The sequence below is a fragment of the Ischnura elegans genome, chromosome 9, assembly GCF_921293095.1.
Source record: "Ischnura elegans chromosome 9, ioIscEleg1.1, whole genome shotgun sequence".
NCBI classification, from domain to species: Eukaryota; Metazoa; Arthropoda; class Insecta; order Odonata; family Coenagrionidae; genus Ischnura; species Ischnura elegans.
In genome coordinates this window covers 86,107,697-86,132,027 of record NC_060254.1, presented here as the reverse complement: position 1 = coordinate 86,132,027, position 24,331 = coordinate 86,107,697, and the positions used below count along the sequence as shown (strand labels likewise).

General features: G+C 39.3%; 1 protein-coding gene across 4 annotated transcripts; it reads right to left on the bottom strand.

The window, feature by feature from the left end:
* Positions 1-252: 252 nt before the first annotated feature.
* LOC124165699 lies at positions 253-23,835 on the bottom strand. Of its 4 annotated transcripts, XM_046543186.1 has the most exons (4): positions 18,235-18,337; positions 11,054-11,213; positions 1,302-6,497; positions 889-1,033 (listed from the first exon to the last, which is right to left on the bottom strand). In XM_046543186.1, the coding sequence occupies exons 3-4, from the start codon at positions 6,405-6,407 to the stop codon at positions 1,016-1,018; spliced, it is 5,124 nt and encodes a 1,707-aa protein (XP_046399142.1). In that variant the 5' UTR covers positions 6,408-6,497; positions 11,054-11,213; positions 18,235-18,337; the 3' UTR covers positions 889-1,015. The 4 variants fall into 4 exon arrangements, with proteins under 4 accessions (XP_046399140.1, XP_046399139.1, XP_046399141.1 ...); XM_046543184.1 differs by lacking the exon at positions 18,235-18,337 and adding an exon at positions 23,736-23,835 and having other exon boundaries at positions 253-6,497; XM_046543183.1 differs by having other exon boundaries at positions 253-6,497.
* Positions 23,836-24,331: the final 496 nt, after the last annotated feature.

The window sequence follows — 24,331 nt, the reverse complement described above, 5'->3', positions numbered from 1 at the left end:
AGGCCTTGATGAGTATTTTGTACATAATTAGAGCCATATAAAATGGCTTCTGGACTTGGGCAAAATACCTTGGCTACTAGTGAGTCATTTTCCATTCCACATTTTTGACAGAAACATGGGGAAGAGCCTGCGCTCTGGTGGAGTAATCATAAACCTATGGCTGAGAATGGGAATGCTCGATGATAAGTCATCGAATATAGTAATAATTACCCGGCCAATGGAGAAATCATACCTCATTTTTTGCTGCCCCTCTTACTAGTGCCAGAATTGAGTTAAGCAAATTTGTAAGTGAATGCCAAAGCAGCTTCCAAGTCTCCCATTTCAGTTCATTGGAAGTGCTCGACCATTGACTCGGGGCAAGTGGGCAGTCGAGCACTGCCACACTCTCTTAACTTGAGGCTCAAGTGTTTACATTCAATTCCACCACTTGCCAAGTGAAAGTTTATGAGTTTGGGAGGTGTTTTGCAGGGCCCGAGTAGTATTACACATGCTCAGGGATTCCACTTCATTTTTCCACATAAGGGATTAAAGGGAGAACCAGACCATCCTTCCCCCTGATGAGATCAAGGAAAAAATTTACAGTAGGTACCATATCAGAGTCAAGATGGATGTTGAAAATCAAATGGCTCGATGCTATAAGTAACATGGAAGTCCTAGAAAAAGTAGGAAAGAGAAAAAGTCTCTTGATAACACACTAGCTGGGCAGCCACTCTATAGTGGACTTGGCGCAAATGCTGTCGGACATGAATGAGACATCAAGTCGTGCACAAACATTATGAACTGTTTTTCATGAATTTATCACCAAGCAACAAGCATTCTTCATAATCAGGATAGCAAACTATGTCTTTGCTTTCACTCTTTGAATAAAGTCTCCTTTTTCTTCCAAACAAAGATTGGTTTCCCAACAAAACGTCTAAAACACTATTCCCTACCTTATTCTTACATCCATGCACTTTAGTTATAGCCTCCTCCTTCCATAGTATTCTAGCGATATCATAAAAACCTAGCCAGCCAATCAGTTCTTTATGCCTTCCTGAAATATGGAAAACTGTGTCACCATTTTGATCCATAGCTAAGAGCAAAGTTTCAACATCTTTACAGGAGATAAACTGAAGTAAAACACCACCAATGTGAACTATTGGAGAGGAAAATCCAATTTCTAATAAATGATACATGATTGTGGGAAAGTCATTTGAATAAATAGGGTAAGTTAGACGCCTCAGTAAGTCCTCTTGACCATAGGAATCATGGTAGAGTTTAGCAAAATTATGAAAGGCAACCACAAAAACTTTTAAACTTACACATGTCATTACATCCCATGAATCTAGGTCCATGAAACAGTTTTGATCATAATGAAGCTCATTAAATTGAGCACAGTAATTCGAAGAGATTTTCTTGAATTCTTCATCTATTTTTTTCTTTTGATTTTCTCCAACATGACTGTATTTTCCAGATGATAGCCATTTGACAAGCTCTGAAAATGAGACATTTATTTTCCTTACAACTTCTGACTTATTTTCATGCAAATTTTGGGATATAAGATCATATAAACTTAATAGCGATTCCATCATGTCGTAATAGCACCGGAAGGTGAGGTAAAAATGACTGCCATCACCATCATCCGAAAGGAGAATTTTTGATATAACTTCACCAGTGCCACTGGAACACAGTAGATTGAAGAAGTTGTAAATGCCTGAAGGTGCATTCTTACAGTCTAATCTCTTGGGTTTTCCCTTGCTGAAAGAATCACACAGCCATTGTTTGCTTTTTTCATCGCCCATTAAACATGCCGCCAAATCCCAAATGTATTTCACCACCTTCAAGTCCTTATTCATCACAGCCTGTGTCAGTACATTGTAGTTTTTGTACCCCTTTCTCATCAAGAATTCTATTCGTTTCTCTTTTGTCAACTTTCCCTCAACATAACTCCATACATGTTTCACCTTTTTAAAGTCTCGATATCGAACAGTTCCGATCCAAAGTTCAAAAAAGTCACTATTTATCAATAACATTTTTTCAAAACCAAAAGAATCTAAAATAGCATCAGCTAGCTTAGTCATCAAATTGAACAATATCACTCCTTCCCCAATGACTGAAAACCATATTTGGTATGATTCCAGGAGTTCAAGGGTCAGAGTTTCTCTGAATGCTTCTCTTTGCTCACCAATAAAAAAGTTCACTATAGCCTCCAAATAGTTAGCGCACTGTTTTTGTTCATGTACACATGGTAGTATCCAACTCATTCCATGCTCCATTATTTTTCTGTTTAAAGCATGCAATAAGTTGTGCGTTCCTATCAAGTAAAACAATTTATTTACTATAGATACATATTTTTCTGGAGGAATATTGGTTATTTTTTGAAGGCAATAGCTGGAAAATGTGAAGGGATTCAAATTTTGGGCCCTGCTGTAGTAATCTTTATAGTTCTTGAGGGCTTTTGTAAGGGGCAAACCCTCCGTGAGTTGCCAAGAACTTACATTGGCATCCTCTAAAAACAGCTCAACAAAAGATTTACCCAAAGAATCAGCAAAAAACTGCAATATTTCTGGATGCCAATCTAGAATCAAGGCATAGACACACTTATGAATGTTCTCTTTTTCCATTCCTGAGGATTCTTTTTGGTCCAGTACAGATTTCGATAGGGTCACTCCATTTCCTGTAAAGCCTTCCGTTCCACTTGACTTTAAGCATAACAAATCCTCTAAGAAGAGCCGAACTACTGAAAAGTTTTCCTCAAAAAATATCCGGTCAATCCATAATCGTGTAACTTCTTTCTTCTTTGCTTTCCTAAGAAGCCATTTGGCAAAGAAATATTCACAAAATGTTCGATGCACAAAATGGTAGTCTCCAGACTTCTCCGTCACCACACCTATAGCTATAGCATCATCCATATTCCTCTGTTCCGAGTCATTCTCTTTGTGCCCATTGAATATGTTAGAGGAGAGTTTTTGCAAAGTTTTTGAAGCAGTTTCCTTAGCCATCCTTGTTGTAACCTCAGCTGGTATACTGCCATTTGAACCGGCCTTCTCAGAGTGAAAAACATCTAGCTTCAAGTCAAAAATCCTTTGGTAAAGGAAACCAAGGTTCCAACTCTTTCCAATAGACATAAAATCGTTGAAAATGATGAAACCAATAATTTGCACATGGAGTGGAGTTTGGGTGAACTGCTCAACTCCACCACATATCAGGTTACTTTTAATTAACAACTTTGCCATTGCCTTTTCAAAGTTCACCTCATCATAAGCGCATTTGTTGTCCTTTTCTAGCCTCAATATATTTTTAGCCAACTCTTCACTGACTTTGACTAAGTCTGGATCTTCATTTTCTGCTGCTATCCATTTCTGTATTCCAGACAGAAGTTCTTTCATTTCATCTAGTCTCCTTTTTGAAGGAAGATTTTTGAAAAGCCTGTTCCAGTAGTTGTTCAGGAATTTTATCTGCTCCTCAGTACTTAATGGAACTAACTTGAATGATATCCCATTTAAAGATTTCACCAAGTCATGCTTTTCATGCAAACGTGTAGTGACACATATTTTTATCCGAGTCATGGTCTTCAAAGTCACCAGCAATGATGTGAATGGTTCCCTTCGATCAGGGCATATTTCATCAAAACCATCAAACATTATCACCACTTTATTCTTTCTTTGGGAAAATATTTTGAACAGTCTTTTTTCAAATGCAGTACTTGAGACCTTTATCTTGTCAAAGAGGTAATCCAAAACATCACTACTGTCATCATTAGAATCCTGGTGATTCCAGAACTCACGCAAAGAATAACCTTTGGCCCAACTCTTAAGATCTACTAAAATAACCCAGGCTTCTGGAATTTTTTCTTTCATTTCGATTGCGATTTTGTTCAAAAAGAAGGACTTACCACACCCAGGATCATCAGCAATGACTATTGCTGTTGGTTCATCATTTGAAAAGCTTGAATCTTCAAGTAGTTTTCCCACTTTCCTCGTAAAGATAAAGTTTTTTTCATGATCCTCTACACTATCACCACTATCAGGCATTCCATTAGAACTATTTGAATCGGCAGAGTTAGAAAGTAAAAAATAACCAGAATGAAATCTCAAGTGATACATCTTTTTTATTCTTTTGTCAGTACTATATGCCTTTACCACCTCCTCAAACACTTCAAATTCATCTTTGGTTGTTAAAGATGAGTCATAAACATAGCAACGAGTACTGGCACAGATTTCCTCATCATTCCAGGAGTGCAGATATTCTGCATTAATACCCAAATTTAAGAGGTGTGAAATACTGGTATTACTGACAAAGAATAGGGAATTATATTCCTTTTTAAGTAGGTCTTTACTTAGCTTTACATATTTTTGACTAAGTGAGCGGGGTATAAAACAGTCAGGATGATTATTGAAAATTTCACAAGCCTGAGAACATATGGTCCATCCAATAGGCTTTCCCAAAGTAAATAAAGATTCTTCGAGGAGTTGAGAGATATCACTGGGTAAGCAATGTGACATAAATTCATCCATAGCTGCTTCTTCTATGACTGAAAGAATAATATTTTTCAGGGGCATATATGACCCTCCAAAATTAACATCTTTATCTAGAATCAAATCTTTGGTTTTCTTTGACAAATCATTCCAAAAGTAATCAACTCTCTGACTGGGTACCAGAAAAGGCAATTTCATATCCACCAGCAAAACAACATTTTCTGTCATTCTACTAAAGTGGTGAGCTGGGCAGGTTTCTTCCCAGCAAGTCTCATGCTTGCAAAAATGTAGCCCCTCCAGTGAATCCCATATTACTACTAATAATTCTATATCATTCTTGTTTAACCCATCAATGAACAAGGTTTCACACCTCATGAACTGGCTCCAGTCCACAAATAAAATACTTTTCCCACATTCTTGATAAAACATCCGAAGGTGACACCTTCCTAACTTTAGGCTGGAAACTTCTAAACATTTCAGTTCATTATGCTTTGAAAATTCAACATTTTTTGTCTTCTGACTCATCTCTAATCCCTCTTCTTGATGAACTGACAATAGCCCTTGATAGCCAATCAGAGTTCTCCTAGTTATTCTGTTACTTGTGTACATGTCATTCACATACTTGGAAAACTCAGGCATAACATAATCTGCAAAATATTTCAGAAGTTCTGGAGCTGTTTCATTCAGAATCGATACTCCGTCGTTCCCCTCAGCCTCACATTTGCAACTAGCAATTATTTCTGGAACCCTCACAATTAGCTCAGGCTCCCAAAGGCTTTTTTCGTAGTGTTTGATCCTCTTAATTATTTCAGGGCATTTCGAAAGAGCACTTTCGGTTGTCAACATGTGCAGAATTTTTTGATATTCCTTTTGATGGGGTTCATCACCCTTTCTGTAAGGTAACCCAAAATTTTGAAACACAACCTTGCATGCTTGGTGAGTAAGTTCATGGGCTAGGGTCCCAAGAAGATCTGAAAGGCAGTACGATCCGCTCTCCACACCTTGGATGTATATTCTGTTCCGAATTAGGTCTGTTAATCCAGCGACTCCATCGGGGCATGACGGGAGCATCCTCTTGAGGTCTTTTGAGTCAAAATCAAATGCTATGGTTAATTCCTCGTCATCTTGAAGGACTTGAAGTAGAACAGATGTCATTTTATGCTCATCCAGGAATTTGTAAAATGATTCAACTTTTTTCCCCTCATCCTCATATCTCCTATTATTTCCAAAGCGGATGGACTTAGCAACCATCTTCATCACATGGCAACCATTGACAGTGTAGTAGTATTTTTCAAGTGCTCTATGGAATTCGTCTTTGTAGTAAAATGTTACCCTTTCCATATCTTCCTTTTCTTTGTTAGTAGCATATTGCATTCCTTTACTCACCATAAATGCCCAAGCTTCATATTTTCTGTTAAATCCAGCCTTGTACAGCAAAGACTCCCCCTTATCATTGACAAAATATTTTATACAATTTTGATCAATATTGTTCTTTAATTCAGAGCAAAATGGTTTCTTTACTAATTCTTCATGAATATTATTTCTGTCATTGAAGAGTTGCTGAAGTTCCATAGATTTATTCATTAGTGAGAGAAACTGGTCTTTTCTATCTTTTTTCTCCAAGTCGGGGAAGAGGGAATCATGTGTGAATAAAAGTAAAATAATGTCTGGATTGTTTTGGTCCAAAGAGAAATCAATAGCAGATTTGCCTGATGGTGTTCTAACATTCACATCAGCTCCACAGGATAGCAGAAGGGATAGGCAATCTTTCTTTCCAAAACGAGTAGCATTCATCAATGGAGTTAGTCCATCCACATCACACTTATTCAGAAGGAAGTATTCATGAAATGACTCAATTTTATTTTCCGCCAGAGGATATTTCACCCTGAGTAATGCAGCCAATTCTTCCACATTTTGATGTTTGATGACTCTATTGATGTGGTCATCCATGGCAAGTTTAGATTAAGTTGAGATTACAAGTCTGAAGCTGGATCCAATGCCTTTATCTTGGGGATTCTCTGCTGTGAATCACAAAATCTCCTGCAAGAGAAAATTTTATTTATTAAATAGAAATAAACTTTCAAACAATATACTTCAGTGTCAAAAATTCAAAGTTGCTTTCCCTCAGTCTTAGGGTGTTTTCAAGCTGATGGTATTGGAATCAAGTGCAACCCGGCTATGTTCAGTTGCACAGCTAAACAATGTATGCATGTGGTATAGTCTGAGAAACTGAGAATAGGTATTATAAATGAAATCAGTGAAATGCTTATTAATTAAACCATCCTGCTTTAAGCTTTTATCTTTCTCTTAGTTGTGGTCTATATTTAGATTCCAATGAAAACCGTACCTCCTATTTTGATTTCTCAAATAGTGACTATTCTGCCATAAATGGGCACTTGAAAAGTGTTAATTGAGCTGGATTATTGTCAAATAAAACTGTTAATGAAGCCTTCACAATTTTTTTTGTACACCCTTCAAAATATTATTACAATGTTTACGCCGCAATACACCAACGTTTGTTCTACCTTCCACAAGTGGTATTCTAAAAAGTTAATTTCACTTATCAAACTTAAGAATGCTTGTCATTTTAAGTACAAAATAACAAGAAATGTAAGTGACTATACTTGTTTCCCTGATAAATGGGCCAGTTGCATAAGAAGTTAGCAAAGGAATGCTACAATTCTTTTACGAACAACTTGGCCTCAAATTTTACTCACAATGTTAAACCTTTTTGGGCTCATATGAACTAGTTACGCAAATTAAACTCTTTTCCCAATTGCATGTTTCTTAATTATTTAATTGCTGATAACCCTTATAGTATTTCTGAACTTTTCACTGTTCATTTTTCAGGAGTTTATATGTACAGACTATCACCCTAAGCTCCTTTCTTCCTGTAGTTTCCCCTTCCAGGTTACCTTTAATAACCTACATGTAACTGTTACGGATATAGATATCAAGCAATGCCTGAAAACACTCTCAATATGTGCTTTATTGCATACTAAAAAGGTTTAAGTCCTGAATTTCTGACATCTAGGATTACAAATATCTCCTAATTCCAACAAGTACATCTGACATGAATATCTTGGGTGATGGTCGGCATTCACTGAAAGTACACAGATAGGGAGATTCCTTAATTCTCACGATGCTTGTACTACTTCATTCAAAATAATCATGCATGCTTAACTATCATGTGGGTAGGATAATTATTAGGTGAGAAAAAATTTATTTACTGTTTCTGGCTCAGTTAGCAATTTCAAACGTGTTTACTTATATCAAATTAACATAAAAATTAATCATTTTAAAAGGAGGTTTCATTAGTTACGTCGTATTTTTAAAGATTTAAAAAAGTAAAATTCATAGCTCCTTCAAGAGTTAGACATATTTTAAACTCATGTTAAAATCATTTTGAAATAATGAAAAAAAGATTTGTAACGTTGAAACAGAGAGAGCAAACATATGTTTTCAAAATTATATTAAAGTCATTTCAAAATGTTCTCGAAGTATATTTCAAAATAATTTTTACATAAGATTTTGCTACTTGGGTAATCACCTCAAGTCCCTTGGCATCAGTAAAGGATCTGGTCCAGACAATATTCCACTTATTGTAATGAAATGCTGCCACTCTGCTCTCTCCTATTCTCTATTTTTACTACTTAATCTCTCCTTTAGTCGTGGCTGTTTCTCAGATGTCCTGAAAACTAGTTATGTTGTTCCGATTCAGGGGCGGATCCAGGATTTCTTTCTGGGGGGGGGGGGGGGCCCAAGCAAGGCCGTATCCAGGATTTTGTTCTGGGGGGGGAGGGAGGGGCACAATGATACCTTGTAATACAAAACAAACGCAATGATAGCAGGACCGTAATAAAAATCTTGCATATTATTAAGGGTCTGGGGGGGCACGTGCCCCCCCTAGATCCGCCTATGTTCCGATTCACAAATCCAATGATAAAAATGATATCTTCAATATTTGTACATAGTGTGAAAACTAAATTAATGGAATGTTTAGCGGTAAATAAACTTGCAACATTATTCAAGAACTTACTTGTTCCTGAATAACATGGTTTTTGTCCAGGTCTCTCCAATTGTACCAATTTGTTATTGTTCACAATTTATATTATTAATGAATAATAAGACATTATTGTACTTTTCCACACGATTTAATTAATACGACTGGTTTCGTCGCAGAGGCAACATCATCAGGTACAGAAACCGTTATAATAACAGTTATTTTGTTCTTGTTTATCTGGTTGCTATTACGTTAGTAAACTCCTCCAAGCAGGCCATCCTTCTTCCCTTTTCCTCAAGGTCATAAATAATGGAGATAAGGAAGAAATCAATGTTGGAGATAAGGAAGCATATCAAAAATGGAATTTTAGCACATGAAAATATTTTTGTAAACTATTCCCCGCTCTTGGAGTTTCCCTGAAGCTGAGTGACGCTCCAACTCCAACGCAACCCTCCCCTACCAACGTAATAGCAACCAGATAAACAAGAACAAAATAACTGTTATTATAATGGTTTCTGTACCTGACCATGTCGCCTCTGCGACGAAACCGGTCATATTAATTAAATCATGTGGAAAAGTACAATAACGTTTTGTTATTCAGAATGGATTTTCACAAAGTAAAGCCAGAAACAATCGAGTTTATATTGTTAATGGTCTAGAGAATGGTAACCAAACTGATGTCATATACATCAACTTTGCAAAAGCTTTTGATCGGGTTAATCATGACATCTTGCCGCACAAGCTTGTGCTCCTTGGTATTGATGGTCCTATGCTTAGTTAGTTCCTATGTTATCAGGTTGATCAAAAGCAATTAGTTAAATTTAAGGGCATCACTTCCCCTGCTTTCAAGGCAAGTTCAGGAGTACCACAAGGGTCCCACCTCGGGCCACTGTTTTTTTAAATATTTATCAATGATTTAAGGCATGTGATCTCTCCTTTACCGCATCTTATGTAGGTACGCTGATGATGTAAAGATATTTCATACAGTACAAAGCATCAATGACTGTCACACTCTGAATGTTTATCTACTGAATATATCTGATTGGTGTATCAATAACTTAATGTCAATTAACACCCAGAAATGTAACATTATCTCCTTTCACCATAAAAAAATCACCTATTTTATTTAATTACCTACTCTCTAAATGGTACTACACTCACAAGAACACAAGTTCTCAAAGACTTAGGAGGTTTTTTTGACCAGTCACTTACTTTTAACCATCATATACAGGGGAAATTACATCTAAGTCTTTTCGTACACTTGGTTTTATTATTTGTCTAAAAAGAAAGATTAAGGATATTAGCATATTAAGGACCCTATATACTTCCTTAATGCAACCTATCCTTGAATTTAACTCTATTATCTGGTCTCCCTATATAAAAAACCAAATTAATCATCTAGACAGAGTTCATAAGAAGTTCCTAAGATTAGTCAATTTTTATGCTGGTCTTCCTACTGTAGATAAGCAGACACTGGAATTTTAGACGTGCAGCCATTACAAGTCCGCCACCAGCTTGCTGATCTTCTATTTCTCTACAGGCTATGTAATAACAAAATCAATAGTCCTTTCCTTACACATCTTTTATCCTTTGATACTACCCTAAATTTCAAGAGGAAAACCAAACTTATCTATTTTAAATTTTGCTGTAGAAATTTCACATTCAATGCACCCCTTATCAGACTTCTATAACTTAGTGGAACCATCAGTAGATATTCATTTTGACTTTACTTTTATCTTCAATAAAAAATGTCTGGCAAAATTGATGTCTTTTTATTATGCAGATTCCATCCATTTTAGTTGAATAATTTGAGTGTACTTCTTATCCACGTTTTTGATCACTTTTGGGTGGGGGTTTTCTAACTTATCTTTGTCCCCCCTTACGAAACTCCTAGTTCCAGTCCTGCTTGTGACAGTCGTCAACAGCAACCACATGAGACAAATGGGCAAGCAGGAGAAGCGGTAAACCACCTGACATGAGTTCATGACGTCATTAACTTACCTGGGAAAGGGTGAAAACTGGCGACTTTTGTTGCAAATGGCTCAAAAATTAGGAGACAGATAGAAATACAAAAAATTGCTAGTCTCTTTAATTATCTAGCTCTATTAATATCAACAATTAAAAATTTCATGTATGCATTTTTTTCTGAGGACACACTACTGGAATTTTTACCCAAATTATCCCCTACCATAGTTAACAGAAGCAATTTCATGAGCCTCATAACATGTGATAGTTTATTTGCCTTCAGAAAGTGGGCGACTATTTGAATAACATATTCTGCACTGCCATCAAAATTTCCTTGCCTCTTAAAATCTGGAAGTCTTGACATGGTGACAGTTACAGACATGTCGCTGGAATACCCACTTTCTCTGATTAATAGCACGTGCTACTCAATGCTTTTCTCCGAGCGCTCCACATCATGGGCATACCCAGCGAGGGGCAGCTCCCCCCTCCTCCCCCAGAAGCAAAAACCGCAAATGTCTTTAAGGAAAATAATATTTTTTCAAGCAAATAATTTTAAAAACTCATAAAAAGCTGTTACAGTTTCCTTACAATGTTGATTCCATTCACCTTCTCCATGCTTAAATCTTACCTACAACTTGAACAACCATGGCTTGCTCCCCCTAGTTTTCATCCTGGGTACGCCCTTGCTCCACATTGCTTGTTTTAGATTGAAGATTTCCTTTCACTTGACCACAGAAGATAAACACGTGCTGTTCAAGCTATCTGTAATCGCCGCGAGGTTACTGCACCTGCGAAAAAAAGAGCTGGTAGGTGATTTGACATCGGTCTCGGTTTAAAAAGAGTAATGAGGTCGGGGCAATTGACTGAGGAAGATATCTGAAGCGCTACATTGATACTATCAGGGCAGTGAAGATTTCTCAGGTTTCACACCGGGTAAGGTCTTCCATATTTTCTTCCAATGTTTCCATATGCAACTCTCCCATTGCCCTCTGGGATTCAGCAATCCAATGATCATTGCATTCATTCCCCGAGAATTCCCGATTCCCCGATGGGCGAGTTGCACTGGAAACGTTAGAGCGAGATATGGAGGACCTTACCCGGAGTAATGCCCGAGAATTCTTTCCTGCAATTGTTCACCAGAAAAAAGTAGACATCCCTCCCCAATCATTTTATTCTCTTTCTTATCATCTCCCACCGCAAACCATGGTTGCTTTGCTGCCTTCACTCTTTGATTTCAAAAGCTGTTCCCATATAACTCAATTTTCTCCTTTTTCAATATGATATCATGTGTCCAAGTATACTATGAATCTTCCTCGTTCTAAGTTCGTTTATCTCTGTGTTGATAGGTTTAATGCAATCTATTCATTACATTCTGCAGCCAATTTGTCAGTACCACCGTTCGTAAAAGACTTAGGGATGAGGCACGTACCCGCAAATTTGCATCAGGAGTGTCAAGAGACATGGGCGTAGCTAGAATCAAAACTAGGGAGGGGGCAAAACTAGCATAGCAAATGTTACAACTTGAATGACCACTAACGTGGTCATTTAAGTTGTAACATTTTGCTCAGGAAAGGTTAATGAAACCAAAATTTTAAGGAAATTATGACAGCAATATATTGATTTTTGTGATTATTTGCTTGAAAAAATAATGATTTTTATTTAAGTCCCATGTCTTATACATATTACTATCATTTTTCTTCTAAAGGAAAATGTACTCATAACTTTTGTTTTGAACTAAATTTATTTTCGCTTCTAGAGGGGGTCTTTTGCCCCCCCCCCCCCCCCCCACATGCCCCCTGCAAGGTACGCCAATGTCAAGAGATTTAAATAATTATGGTGCTAAATATTGGCATGGATACATTTAATGGAACAGAATCGGTTGGGGAGGTTAGCAGTTATATGGGTCGCCTGTGTTCATGTTTCATTATCGATTTGCAAGCATCAGAAAACCATACATTTTAATATGTCAGCTATATATATCATATGCATTATGCCTGCAGTTACCTTCAAAGCTAGTTTTTAACAGACATTAGGAAATGCTACAGTATGTGGAGAAATGGAGTATCAGAGGATAGATGCCCCTGAGCTAATTTTCTCCTCAGCGGAGGTAGTCGCGGATAGTCGCCATATATGAAAAAATCTCGGGAGGGAGCATGAAGCCCCCAAAGCCCCCTCCCTGGATACGTGCCTGGTTGGCATACCTCCACTTGCCATATACAAGCTCAACCAGGTGCGCAGCTAAGAATTAAGGCTAGTTGGGGTTTAGGAGCAACTACATAATACTGGGTGGTATGGAATGTGGGAGTCGTGGGTGCACCCTCTCCAAGAAAATTTTTAAGATATATAGTTCAAAATGGTGAGTTTTACGGCTTTATGAAGGGTATCTTATTAATTCTTACACTACTCCGTAAGTAGTAGAATATACTTACTCTATGCTACTACCATAAAGTAAGTATATTATATAATTACTCTAAGGTAGTAGTTATCAAATTAAGTACAATGGATTAAATTTTAGAAATACTCTGAGTTCTGGGGGGATATTATCCCTCAAACCCCCCTCCCTGCGCCACTAAGCTCAACAGCTTTTCTGAATGAGTTTCATTTGGTAGGCGTGGGCCCCGTGAGTCACAAGAAAAGAACGAATTACTCAACATTCCTTTATATCGCATTACGAGCTGGTGCCTGAGCTTAGGCTATCACACTCATCAATTCTCTGCCCACCTAAATGTACTCAGTGATGGACAGGGGGGCGCTAACTCCCACGAAATTTCTGGAAAAATTGATCAGATGGCAATTATAAGGTGGTTCAGATAATGAAAGTTTTTTGCACCAGAATAACAAGCAATATTAAAAAATATTTGATCAACCATGAAATCCAAAGATCCAAGCGTGATGGAGTGGAATTTTTCCATATTGTAATGAAACACTTGCAATTTTCCACCATAATAAAATTAATTCCCGACCTTGGTTTCTAGGTTACTACATCATCTCAAGGTACAAATGGTTGGACGAACGAAAATAAGTCGCGGGAAATTAAAAGTGTTTATTTCGATATTTGATTAATATCTAAAAGCCGCTCATCTGATATCATCAGATGTGAGACACACAATCGTAAAGAGGTATGACATACCACCGAGGCGCCGCGGAAAGTAATGAACCAGCTGAAGAAATGTTTGGCGATTTCCCAGAGAACAATATAGGTGAAGATCTCTCGGGTTTTACACCGGTTGAGGTTATAGAGAAATATCAATCTATGTAAGTAAATTGGATTAAAATTTAATTTTTTTCTGACCTCTGGGGGGGGGGTTTATCTTCCAACTCGCTGATGCCACTGCTCCTTCCAACGTTTTGACGAGCGTCACGCTCATCGTTTTCAGGGATCTAGGAATCAAAGCGCCATTCCGTTCACATTTTCGTCTTAAATACGCTTTTCCCGGGTTTGAGCGATATCGGTTATAACGCCATTTAAGAGACCACGCATTTATTGATGCTATATCAGAGTGGTACATACTATGGAAGGGTTATTTAACTAATTGATACGGGGGAATAAAAAGTTACGATTTTTCATGAAATACATACTTTAATGAGATTATTTGTGTATATAAAACTAAATTTATGAGTAATAGTGTTGTGCTATTTAAATTTTGTGTAAAAAAAGTCATAAAAATGAAGTGTTTTCATGCAGCAAATATGTAGTATTATGTTTGATTATAGGCAAAATACAGTATGTTACCAAAAATTCAAAACTTACAAGCGCGTTTATAAATGAAGCCCTACTGCTGAAATAAATCATTATGGATGGTCCTTTGTTGCTTGGAGCCGGATTTTGTTGGCCTTATGCACGAGGTTTTGGAATCTATTGATGATAAATCCGAGGTTCTCAGGGAAAAAATTTGCTCCGGATTTTCATATATTTATTTAATATATTTCAAGAAAAAATATCCAGAAACGAAGGAATTTCACTCATGGGCATACCCAGCGAGGGGCAAAAGGGGGCAGCTGTCACCCCTATAGAAGCAACAATCGCAAGTGTCTTTAAGGAAAATAATATTTTTTCAAGCAAATAAATTTAAATATTAATAAATAGCTGTTACAGTTTCCTTAAAATGTTGGTTTCATTCACGTTTTCCATGCCTAAATCTTACCTATAACTTGAACATAACCATGGCTTGCCCACCCCCCTAGTTTTGATCCTGGGTACCTACGCCCGTGCACCGAACTCAGTTCCCCCCACTCTACCGTACCAAGTCTGCCAAGCTGGAAGGACCTTCGCTTATGGCTAACTTTGGAAATGTAAAGGGACTACTCAAGGAGCAGTGACTATACACTAATTTGAAAAGAAGTCACTGCCGCTGTAAAATCCGCCATCGTCGCCTGGCCTAAATTTTCTAATCAGACCCCATAAATTTTAAGGGAACCTTAGAAGCCATCTTGATCTGCCATCATAACCAAGTTGCACTGTATCATTAGACATCGCTCAAACACGGAAAAAAAGAACCGGCCATTGTGAACGAACTTGCACTTGGGTTCCTGAAGATGAACTGCATAAATACTCCACACAGGATTCTCCACTCCCATTGTTACATTGATTCCCACCGGCATCTACCGATTCGATCGATAGATTTTTCTTCCTCATAGGAAAATCTACTAGGATTGGTAGCATATTAATTGCGTAAGCTTGGTTTCGCTGTTAGTAGGGCCCGCCCGCCTTGTGACGGTGCGGGACTCCTCGTCCCTTCCCTTCTTTCCCTATCCCCTCCCAGGAGGCGTCGTCGGGCTCCCATCGCGGCGGTGCCTCCTTCCCTTCTCCTTCCTGTCCTCCCCCTTCTGGGTGCAGAGGTGAAACTCTCGCGCTTATAGACCCTGCCCTAGGAGTGTAACCCGCGAGCCCGTCCTAAGGGTTTCGTTCCATTTGATTCCCACCGGTCGCAATAAATAGCGGCACTCCAGTCGCTATGGTACATGTCAACATATTCCGTGTTAGCCCGCAAGAGACACGCTACGCGGAGAATGTAATCGTTTATTGCTAAAACTTAAGCTCAATCAGTTAATATTAAGCTCAATTACATATCTGATAGTTAAAAAAAAAACTCAATTAAACATTTAAAAGTGAAATGTGGTCCCTTCAAAACGATGTACAAAGATTTGTTATTGTGATCCAGTGGTAACGGTGCTAGAATACCGTTCTGAAATTCAATGAACCGTAAAAGCTATATTCTTTGATCATTAAAACTGATAAGTCCATTGAGCAGAATTTACAAAATAGGCACTTCTCTAGAGCCTCTTGTCACAGTTGCCTTGTATTCAGATGAGTGACCTCTGAATAGAGCTCGCTGAATAGATGGTTGACCGTCCCCAACCCCGGAGGAAGAACCCACATCCTCCCTTGCTCGCTCTCTCTGGATTTCAACGGTTCTTTTCCAACGATTTTTTCGAAAACTAGGCTTGAATTGTTAAAGTCCACAATATCGCATTGCAATATGAAAGTAACCCAAGTACATTATATCTTAAAAATGCGGCGAGTTGCGACAGTGAAATAAAATAATTCGAAGGTACCTTCCGCGAGAAGAAATGGGAAAATATCACAAGCCGCATGAACACCAAAAAAAATCCTCGCGCAGAAAAAAGTGAAAATTTTAGTGAAAATCGTGAAAACAATTGTGAAAAGCAGGCTTCTGTTAAAGAAAAAGTAAAAAGAAATTATGATAAAAATTACCACAGGCAGGAATCGACCATAAAACAATAACGCATGAGTCGAGCACCGTATTCAATTGACCACAGCAATAGATGCGCAAACGGATTTCTGAAGGGAATTTAAAGCCAAATACATTGACACCTACCGATCCTTGCGCCACTAGTGACTAGAGTTGGAGTGCGAATTAAGGCGCGGAGACCAGTTTCACATTAGCGCGGCAATTGCTCCCAAATTGAGCCTCCAATAGTGCTATAAACTCTATAGGCCGTTTTACACGGTACACGGAATTGCGCAGGTTAGAGCTGCATTAATTTCTAAAATGGCGTGGAATTGCGCGAATGCATGAACGAAATTAGAACAGGGGCTATTTTGCCGTCTCGCATCCACGCATTCTCGCATGTGTTCTAGCAATTCACCGCTTTACACGACGCAATTTTGATTGCGCCTTCACACGTACGTCAGACTGCGCAATTCCGTGTACCTTGTAAAACGGCCTTATGATAATGAGCATGCTTGTTGGAAGGAGCCTTGCCTCGCCGGGATATCTGTTTTGATTTTTTCACTAGTGCCTACTTGCCTACTTGGCTGTATCCAGTGTACTTCAATATGGTAAATTCAAGTGACTGAGGCAGGGGAGGTATGGTGGAATGACATCCTGATTAATGAACAAGAGAGATGGTAATTTTCCACTTTATATGACAAAGCACGACGCGTTTCGAACGTCAGAATATTCTCAAGGACAATAAGGGATTATTAAATTAGGACTAATTTATTAGGCTTATCGTAATAGGGTGGTTTTCTATTATTTTTTTATTGCCTAAATCGAAAATTTTTTCTCCTGGAGTAGGAATTTCACACTTTTAGATTTTTAAATGACGATATCTATTTTTTGCGATTAAATGAAAAGTAAAAAATTTCAAGCGCGCGAAAACGCGACGGCTAAGTATGAATGCTGGGAAAACCCCGAGTGACGTCAATCTGGTTCCCGCTGTCGCGGGATTATTTATATATAAGGATTATTATTACCCTTTCAAACAAAGAAAACTTTCCGACATTAGGCAGTTTTAATAGGTGATTATTAAGACATGTTTCCCTGAAGTCTGTGCCTCATGCATGCATTGGTAATCTCAGACGATGTAAAACTCGTATCGAAACTAGATCCCTGTGACGTCACGTGGAGTGTCATCGCATGGGCGCCAATCTGGCCTTTTTCAAATGCGGTTAAAATTGACCATTGCCATTCGTCCAAACTGGGATTTCTAAAACCAAATAATTTGTATATTATCAGTACAGTAATGGTGGGTAACGAATCGCAATCAATGCCTTTCGTTTTCTTTGATGAAGGAAACTAACCCTATTGAGAAAGACCTGACGGCCGTAGCGCGTCGTGCTTCGTTAAATTCGTTTTCGGAAATTTCCCATCTAACTGATTCATTAATCATGGTAAATTAAGGGAAAAAAGTCATTAGTCACAGAATGGCAGGTGAAATTTTAAAGGGTAGGGATGTGGTTGGGAAGAAAAGTTGAGTTTGGGGTTTCTGTGATTTGCCATTGGATATGGCGTATAGTTTCAGAGATTTTCTATTTTATTGCTTAATTTAATAGTTTATTGTTGAAGACGAACATTAAAGGTTCCCTCCCGAGGTTCGTCACTAACTAACTAAGGTTTTCAATTGTAGTGCATTAGGATTGAGTCATATTATCTGATTAATTATTATTGGTTTAATATATCTTTCATCCCAAGCAAGGTATCCCAAGGACTTGCAAAGACATCCACGAAACAGCTGAAATCGGGTAGTTTCAGAAAAATATCTACCACCGTCGAGATTTGAACTAAAGCCCATCACACTGGCCACACCACCAGCCCGACATTCGAGGCATTGCTGCCGGGCATAAAATGGCGGGATTATAAGATTCATTCGCCATGTTACAATGGGAGAAATCAGATGGATTGCTCGCCACGGGATATTTAAGACATGAAATTGAAGAGGACTAACATAAAGGCAATCCATTATCGATTGAAAATTCTAAAGTGTTTAACTCCTTGGGTGTGCATTAATTGAAGCACATCTTAAAATGGACAATAAGGCGAGTGATTGATAATGGATACATACCTACATCTTGGAAAACTCTTTCCCTACGGCACTCTCACAGGGAAATAGCTGTGGCCACACTTTCTTCGCATTCGAAGACGCACATAGTTCGCACGAAGTTCCCTCCAAAGATTCGTCACTAAGTAACTGAAATTTTCAATTGCACTGCATTGGGATTGAGTCATATTATCTTACCTCTAATCAATACCACGAATACAGATAAGGACCAAAAAGGACCGCGCATAACTTAATCTTTTAAATGAGAAGTGGTCTGAGGGAGATAAAATAACAATAGCAAAACAGGTTACACTCAGCAATTCGCACCCGATCGTGAGCACGTATTATTGAATCAAAGAATTCCTCCCACGTAGCATTTGCTGCGAATTTCTGCAATTGGTGTGAATAGAACGGGTAAGTGATTTTTCAAAGTTTGCTTTCAGTTATCGAAGGATCTGGGTGATGCTGAAGTCATCACGAAGGTCTCCGTTGCGTATGAACCATGGGGCTGACAAGATTTATCTCATTCGGACGTTATCAGCTCTTTGGATCTTTTGAAGGTGGGTCTTCGACGCTATCAGCAAGACAGGTGAAGCGTAGCTGATTAGCGGTTTGAAAATTGTTTTCTTTAGTGTTATTTTTGTCTTCAGTGAAAGTTTGGACCGTTTTTGGAGTAATGAGCCAAGGGCAGAAGCGGAGGCTTTTGCTTTGGCTTTAGTGTTGTTCATATCGTTGTTCCACATTAATGTTTGTTAATAATGTAATTAACTTATGTCTAATTCTACAGCTTAAAATTTGTTTTTTTTCCTCTTCTAAGTTCTCATTGTTTCCGACGTTGGAAGGAGAAGTAACGCAGCGAGGAGGGGGTTTTGGGGGTAAAACCCCCCCCCCCCCCAGAGAGTTCAGAGAAACTTTTAGGTGTGGTCCATTTTACTTAATTTGATTAATATACTTATAGAAAAGTGCAAGGATTAATAAAATATCCCTAATAAAGCCATAAAACACACTATTTTGAACCGTTTAACATAAAAAATTTCTGGAGGAGGGCCCTCGCACCTCCCGTTTAACCTGGCGGGGAATACCACACACCCCATGTCTAGTTTTTCCTAAAACCTCCCCATAGCCTTAATTCCTAGCTGCTCCCCTGGGAAGGAGAGACGGAAAACGTGACGCGGTGTGAAGCCCGAGAAATCTCCACCAATGAACCGGCTTCCTTTCCCCAAAACAGTGTCCTCAATCCTTCCGTGGTTGAACTCCGTGAATGAACTATTCGTCCTCTCCGGACGATGTGGTCAACGTAGGTGGTTAGGTATGATGACGTCTGCACCATCTGCAGGAATTGCTGGGTTTTCATTACGTGGGATATACCACTCGCACCAGACTCCGCGAGAGGACCGTGGGTACACCGGCGCACAGCGGAGACAGAAAAGAAGAAGGTTCGGTATGGTATTTGGAGGAGGCATCACATAGCTGAAGTCATTTGCTCCATGAGGGAAGGGTAGGTGGAGAGAAATCCGGCGTAAGCATTAGTCAGCCTTAAATGCGGCACGGAACCACGGCTTAACATCCGTGCGGATGCAACACTCTAGCTACAACTACAACCAGATACCCCTTCATCTTGTCATAAGATAATGCAGAGCACAATAGAGATGCCTGCATCCCTAATAACACACTAAGAAAAGGGTGGTTTCCTATTATTTTTTTATAGCCTACATCGAAAGACTACTACTCCTGGAGTACATATTTCACGCTTAAATGAAAATAGAAAATTTTCAAGCGCGCGAAAACACGACGACTAAATATGAATGCTGGGAAAAGCCCGCGTGACGCCTGGCTTCTGCTTTGTGAGGCCACCTGGGTGCGATGCTATGAACGCCGCTACGATGCAGACTGCTTGCTGCCGAGCATGGCGGTAGCGTAGAGTACCCTGCTAGAAGGAAGCGATTGGATTAAATAAGAATTATTAATACCCTATAAATCGAAAGAAAATTTCCGACCATGGGCAATTTTAATAGGTGATTATTAAGAAATGTTTTCCTGAGCTCTGTACCTCATAAATGCATTGGTCATCTCAGAAGATGTAAAACTCCTATCTACTCGTATAGAATCTAGGTCCCTGTGATGTCGCGTTGTGTGGCATCGCATGGGCGCTAATGTGGCCTTTTTCAAATGAAGTTAAAATTGACATTAAAATTCGCCTAAACTGGAATTTCTAAAACCAAACAAATTGTATAATACTCTAATAATCGAATCGCAATCAAATCCTTTCGTTTTTTATGAAGGAAACCACCCTATCGCAGGCACGAATTCTTACAATAGCAAATGAACAACATGTGTGAACCATCGATATGTAATAGTGAATATATTTATCGATTAAAACTAATAAAGCTCTCCTCCTTTAGTGCGTCTCATTTTCAAGTCGTGTTGTATTTACCTTTCAATGTAGCTGTGGTCATTCCCTCCCCACCTCCTCTACATCTCTACAGACCTCATTTAGCCACCCTATTTAATCTTCCTCCGCCACCTCCCCAGCAAATTTGGTCTCCACCTAGGCGACAGCCAGAGAGAGAACAATTTCGACGGCCCCCGTCCCAAAGCCATGAGATTGAGTGTAAAAATGAAACCATCCCAGTGATTAATCTGTCATCTGCCTCCGTAAACAAAGAAGAACTTTCCCTCCTCAGCAAAGGCCTTTCCTTCTTTCCCACCCCTAAAGTGCGCCATGTACCCTTAGTCACGGATATTATGCAATTTTGCAGAAATATAAGGTGGAAAGCCTTTTGGGATACACAGAAAGAACTAAATACTCCAAATCCTCTCCATAGTGCCCATTCCAGGTTTCGACCACCCTCGACATATGAACCTAAACCTCTCCCACCCGGCCACCCAATTGCAATTTTCATCGATCTGCTGCTTTCAAAAGTCTGCAACCATTCTTTACTAAAATCTTTTCAGCCCAAACACAACCCTTCTCAATCGGAGAACATTGCCCTCCGAAAACTCATCCACAATCCTGAAATAGTCATAACTTCAGCTGACAAAAGATCCACAGTAGTTCTTCTGAACACTTGACTACATTAAGGAAGCTGAAAGACAGCTGACAGATGCCTCCTCATACCCACTCATGCCTCATGACCCTAACCCCACCTTCCAGGAAAATATCAAGTATTTTCTCGAGGAATGTGCCCCACTGGAAGGCCTCTCTTCGTCTGACATACCCATCCTTTCCCCCCAAAACCCACGTACTCCACATTTTTACATTTTGCCAAAAATACATAAACCCAACCACCCTGGCCGTCCTATTGTTTCATCTTGCAACTCACCCACGGAAAGAATATCTGCATCCATTGACTATTACCTCCAACCGCTAGTTTTGTCTCTACCTTTCCATATCAAAGATACCTATAACTTCCTAGACCGTCTCCAATCCACTTCAATTCCTCCTGACACCCAAATTACCATGGCCACCATAGATGTCACTTCTCTCTACACATCCCTTCCTCATTCTGAAGGTCTTTCCTCCCTCCGCCTCTTCCTTTCCCAACGCCCAGCTCCTCATAACCTAGGACCGACTTCCTCTCAGGCCTAGCTAATAGCGTCCTAACGCACAATTCGTTCTCATTTAACAATAAGCATTATTTACAAATCAAAGGTTGCTCAATGGGTAGTAGATTCAGTCCCTCCTACGCAAACCTCTACCTAGGCCATTTTTAACATATTTTGCTTTCCCAATATCCATTGAAACCCCTCCATTGGCTGAGATTTATTGATGACATATTCCTCCTATGGCCACATGGTAATGATTCCCTCAGCAATTTTATTGCTACTCTCAATTCCTCATCCTCTCTTTCTTTCACCTCAACCATTTCTAATTCCCAGATTACCTCCCTCGATGCCAATATCTATCTTGTCAATAACAAATTTCTCACGTCTGTCCATGTAAAACCCACGAATAAGCAGCAGTACCTTCATTTTAGAAGTTTTCATCCTTCCCACACTAAAGGCTCCCTTTCCTATTCCCTTTCCATTCGAGGCCACCGTATTTGTAATAATCTTGGTGCCCTGAATAATTTTCTTCACAACCTTCACCGTTCTCTCTTCCGGAGAGGCTACCCAGAGTCCCTCCTGTATAAAAAATTCTCAAACACAGATGCCCCCCAGAACCTTGCAACAGAAACAAACCGCGTGACCTTTCCCTCTGCACCACTTATTTTCCTGGAATACAATCCCTGCAATCTAATCTTAAAGACCTTTTCCCTATTCTAAAAAATAATAAGTCGACAGCCAATCTTTTTGCCAAACCCCCTACTATCACATTCAGACGACCAGCAAACCTTTCAGATTTATTCCGCTCAACGAACCCCTTGCATAAGTCACCCACTACTCCCAATAGTACACCTTCGCCCTGCTGTCGTCCTAGATGCAAGACCTGCCCAATTTTTACCCCTCCTTCTATCCCTAGTCATCTCGTCTCCTGTCTACCACAACCCCTGCGGCCTCCTTTACTTCCAAGAATGTACTTTATCTTATTCGATGTCAATACCGTCCCTCCTTTTATATAGCCAAATCCTCAACTCCCCTTAACCGAAGGATAAACAACCACATGGCATCATGCACTTCCTCTCACTTTCCGTCCCTCCCGGTGGCGAAACATGCGGCCACTCATCGGCGTCAATTCAATGATTGTTACAATGTATCAGTTTTGGCCTCCCTTCCCCCCACAGACCACCCACTCAAACTTAATTCCATCGAATTAACATACATATAGCTATTTAAAGCATTTCTTCGTCCCGGCTTAAATATTAACCGATAATCCCTTAATAGCCTCAGCACACGCTTCCCCCCCCTTTTGGACCCTACCTCCCCACTATTTCCCCTTCCATCAGCTATCTTTCATCCTTTACCTACAGTCTCCTACCTAAGTCTGAGGAAGGTGGAAATGCGCCACCGAAAATTTAGTACTGTGTGGGTTTTTTATCTTCTTTTGTGTCCTGTGACTCTGCCCAACCTGGGGTATTTTTATGTTATTTACCTCGTCGAGGAACATTTCGAAGTGTCTATCGATTAAAATTTGTATATAATAGACTTTAAAATTTCAAACATAATTTTTAGCAATGACTTCCACTTCTTGGTTTAATATATATTTCATCCCAAGCAAGGTATCCCAAGGACTTGCCAAGACATCCACGAAACAGCTGAGTTCGGGTAGTTTCCGAAAAATATCTACCACCGTCGAGATTTGAACCAAAGCCCATCACACTGGCCACACCACCAGCCCGACATTCGAGGGATAGCTTCCGGGCATAAACTGGCGGGATTATAAAATTTATTCGCCATGTTACGATGAGAGACATCAAATGGATTGCTCGCCAAGGGATATTTAAGGCATGAAATTGAAGTAGACTAACATAAAGGCAATCCATTATCGTTTGAAAATTCTGAAGTGTTTAACTCCCTGTGTATGAATAAATTGAAGCACATCTTAAAATGAACAATAAAGCGAGTGATTGATAATGGATACATACCTACATCTTGGAAAACTTTCCCTACGGCACACTCACAGGGAAATTGCTGTGGCCACACTTTCTTAGCATTTGAAGACGCACATTAATAGTTCCCTCCAAAGGTTCGTCACTAAGTAACTGAAATTTTCAATTGGACTGCATTGGGATTGAGTCATATTATCTGACCTCTTATCAATACCACGAATACAGATAAGTACAAAAAGGACCGCGCATAACTTAATCTTTTAAATGAGAAGTGGTCTGAGGGAGATAAAATAACAATAGCAAAACAGGTTACACTCAGCAATTCGCACCCGATCGTGAGCACGCATAATTGAGTCAAGAATTCCCCCCACGTAGCAAATGGTGTGAATTTCACTCGATGAAGTGGCAGTAAGTTGATGCAGGCGAAAGGACTCCGTTATGATTTTTGCCGACCCAGGGTCTCAAAAATCTGGCAAAAATGAAAAGACTGTAGCAGTGATTTGAAGCATGTAGTTCGATATCAGAATGTCAAATGAAATCAACTTTTTAATAAGAGGAGGGCATTTAAAAAAATATGCTTCAGTATCATTCCAAAAATGAAGCACGAGTAACGAGCGAAACTCGTAAATGCA

Excerpts from the sequence above, each read along its gene's own strand:
- LOC124165699 (XM_046543184.1), bottom strand. The coding sequence starts at position 6,407 with ATGGATGACCACATCAATAGAGTCATCAAACATCAAAATGTGGAAGAA.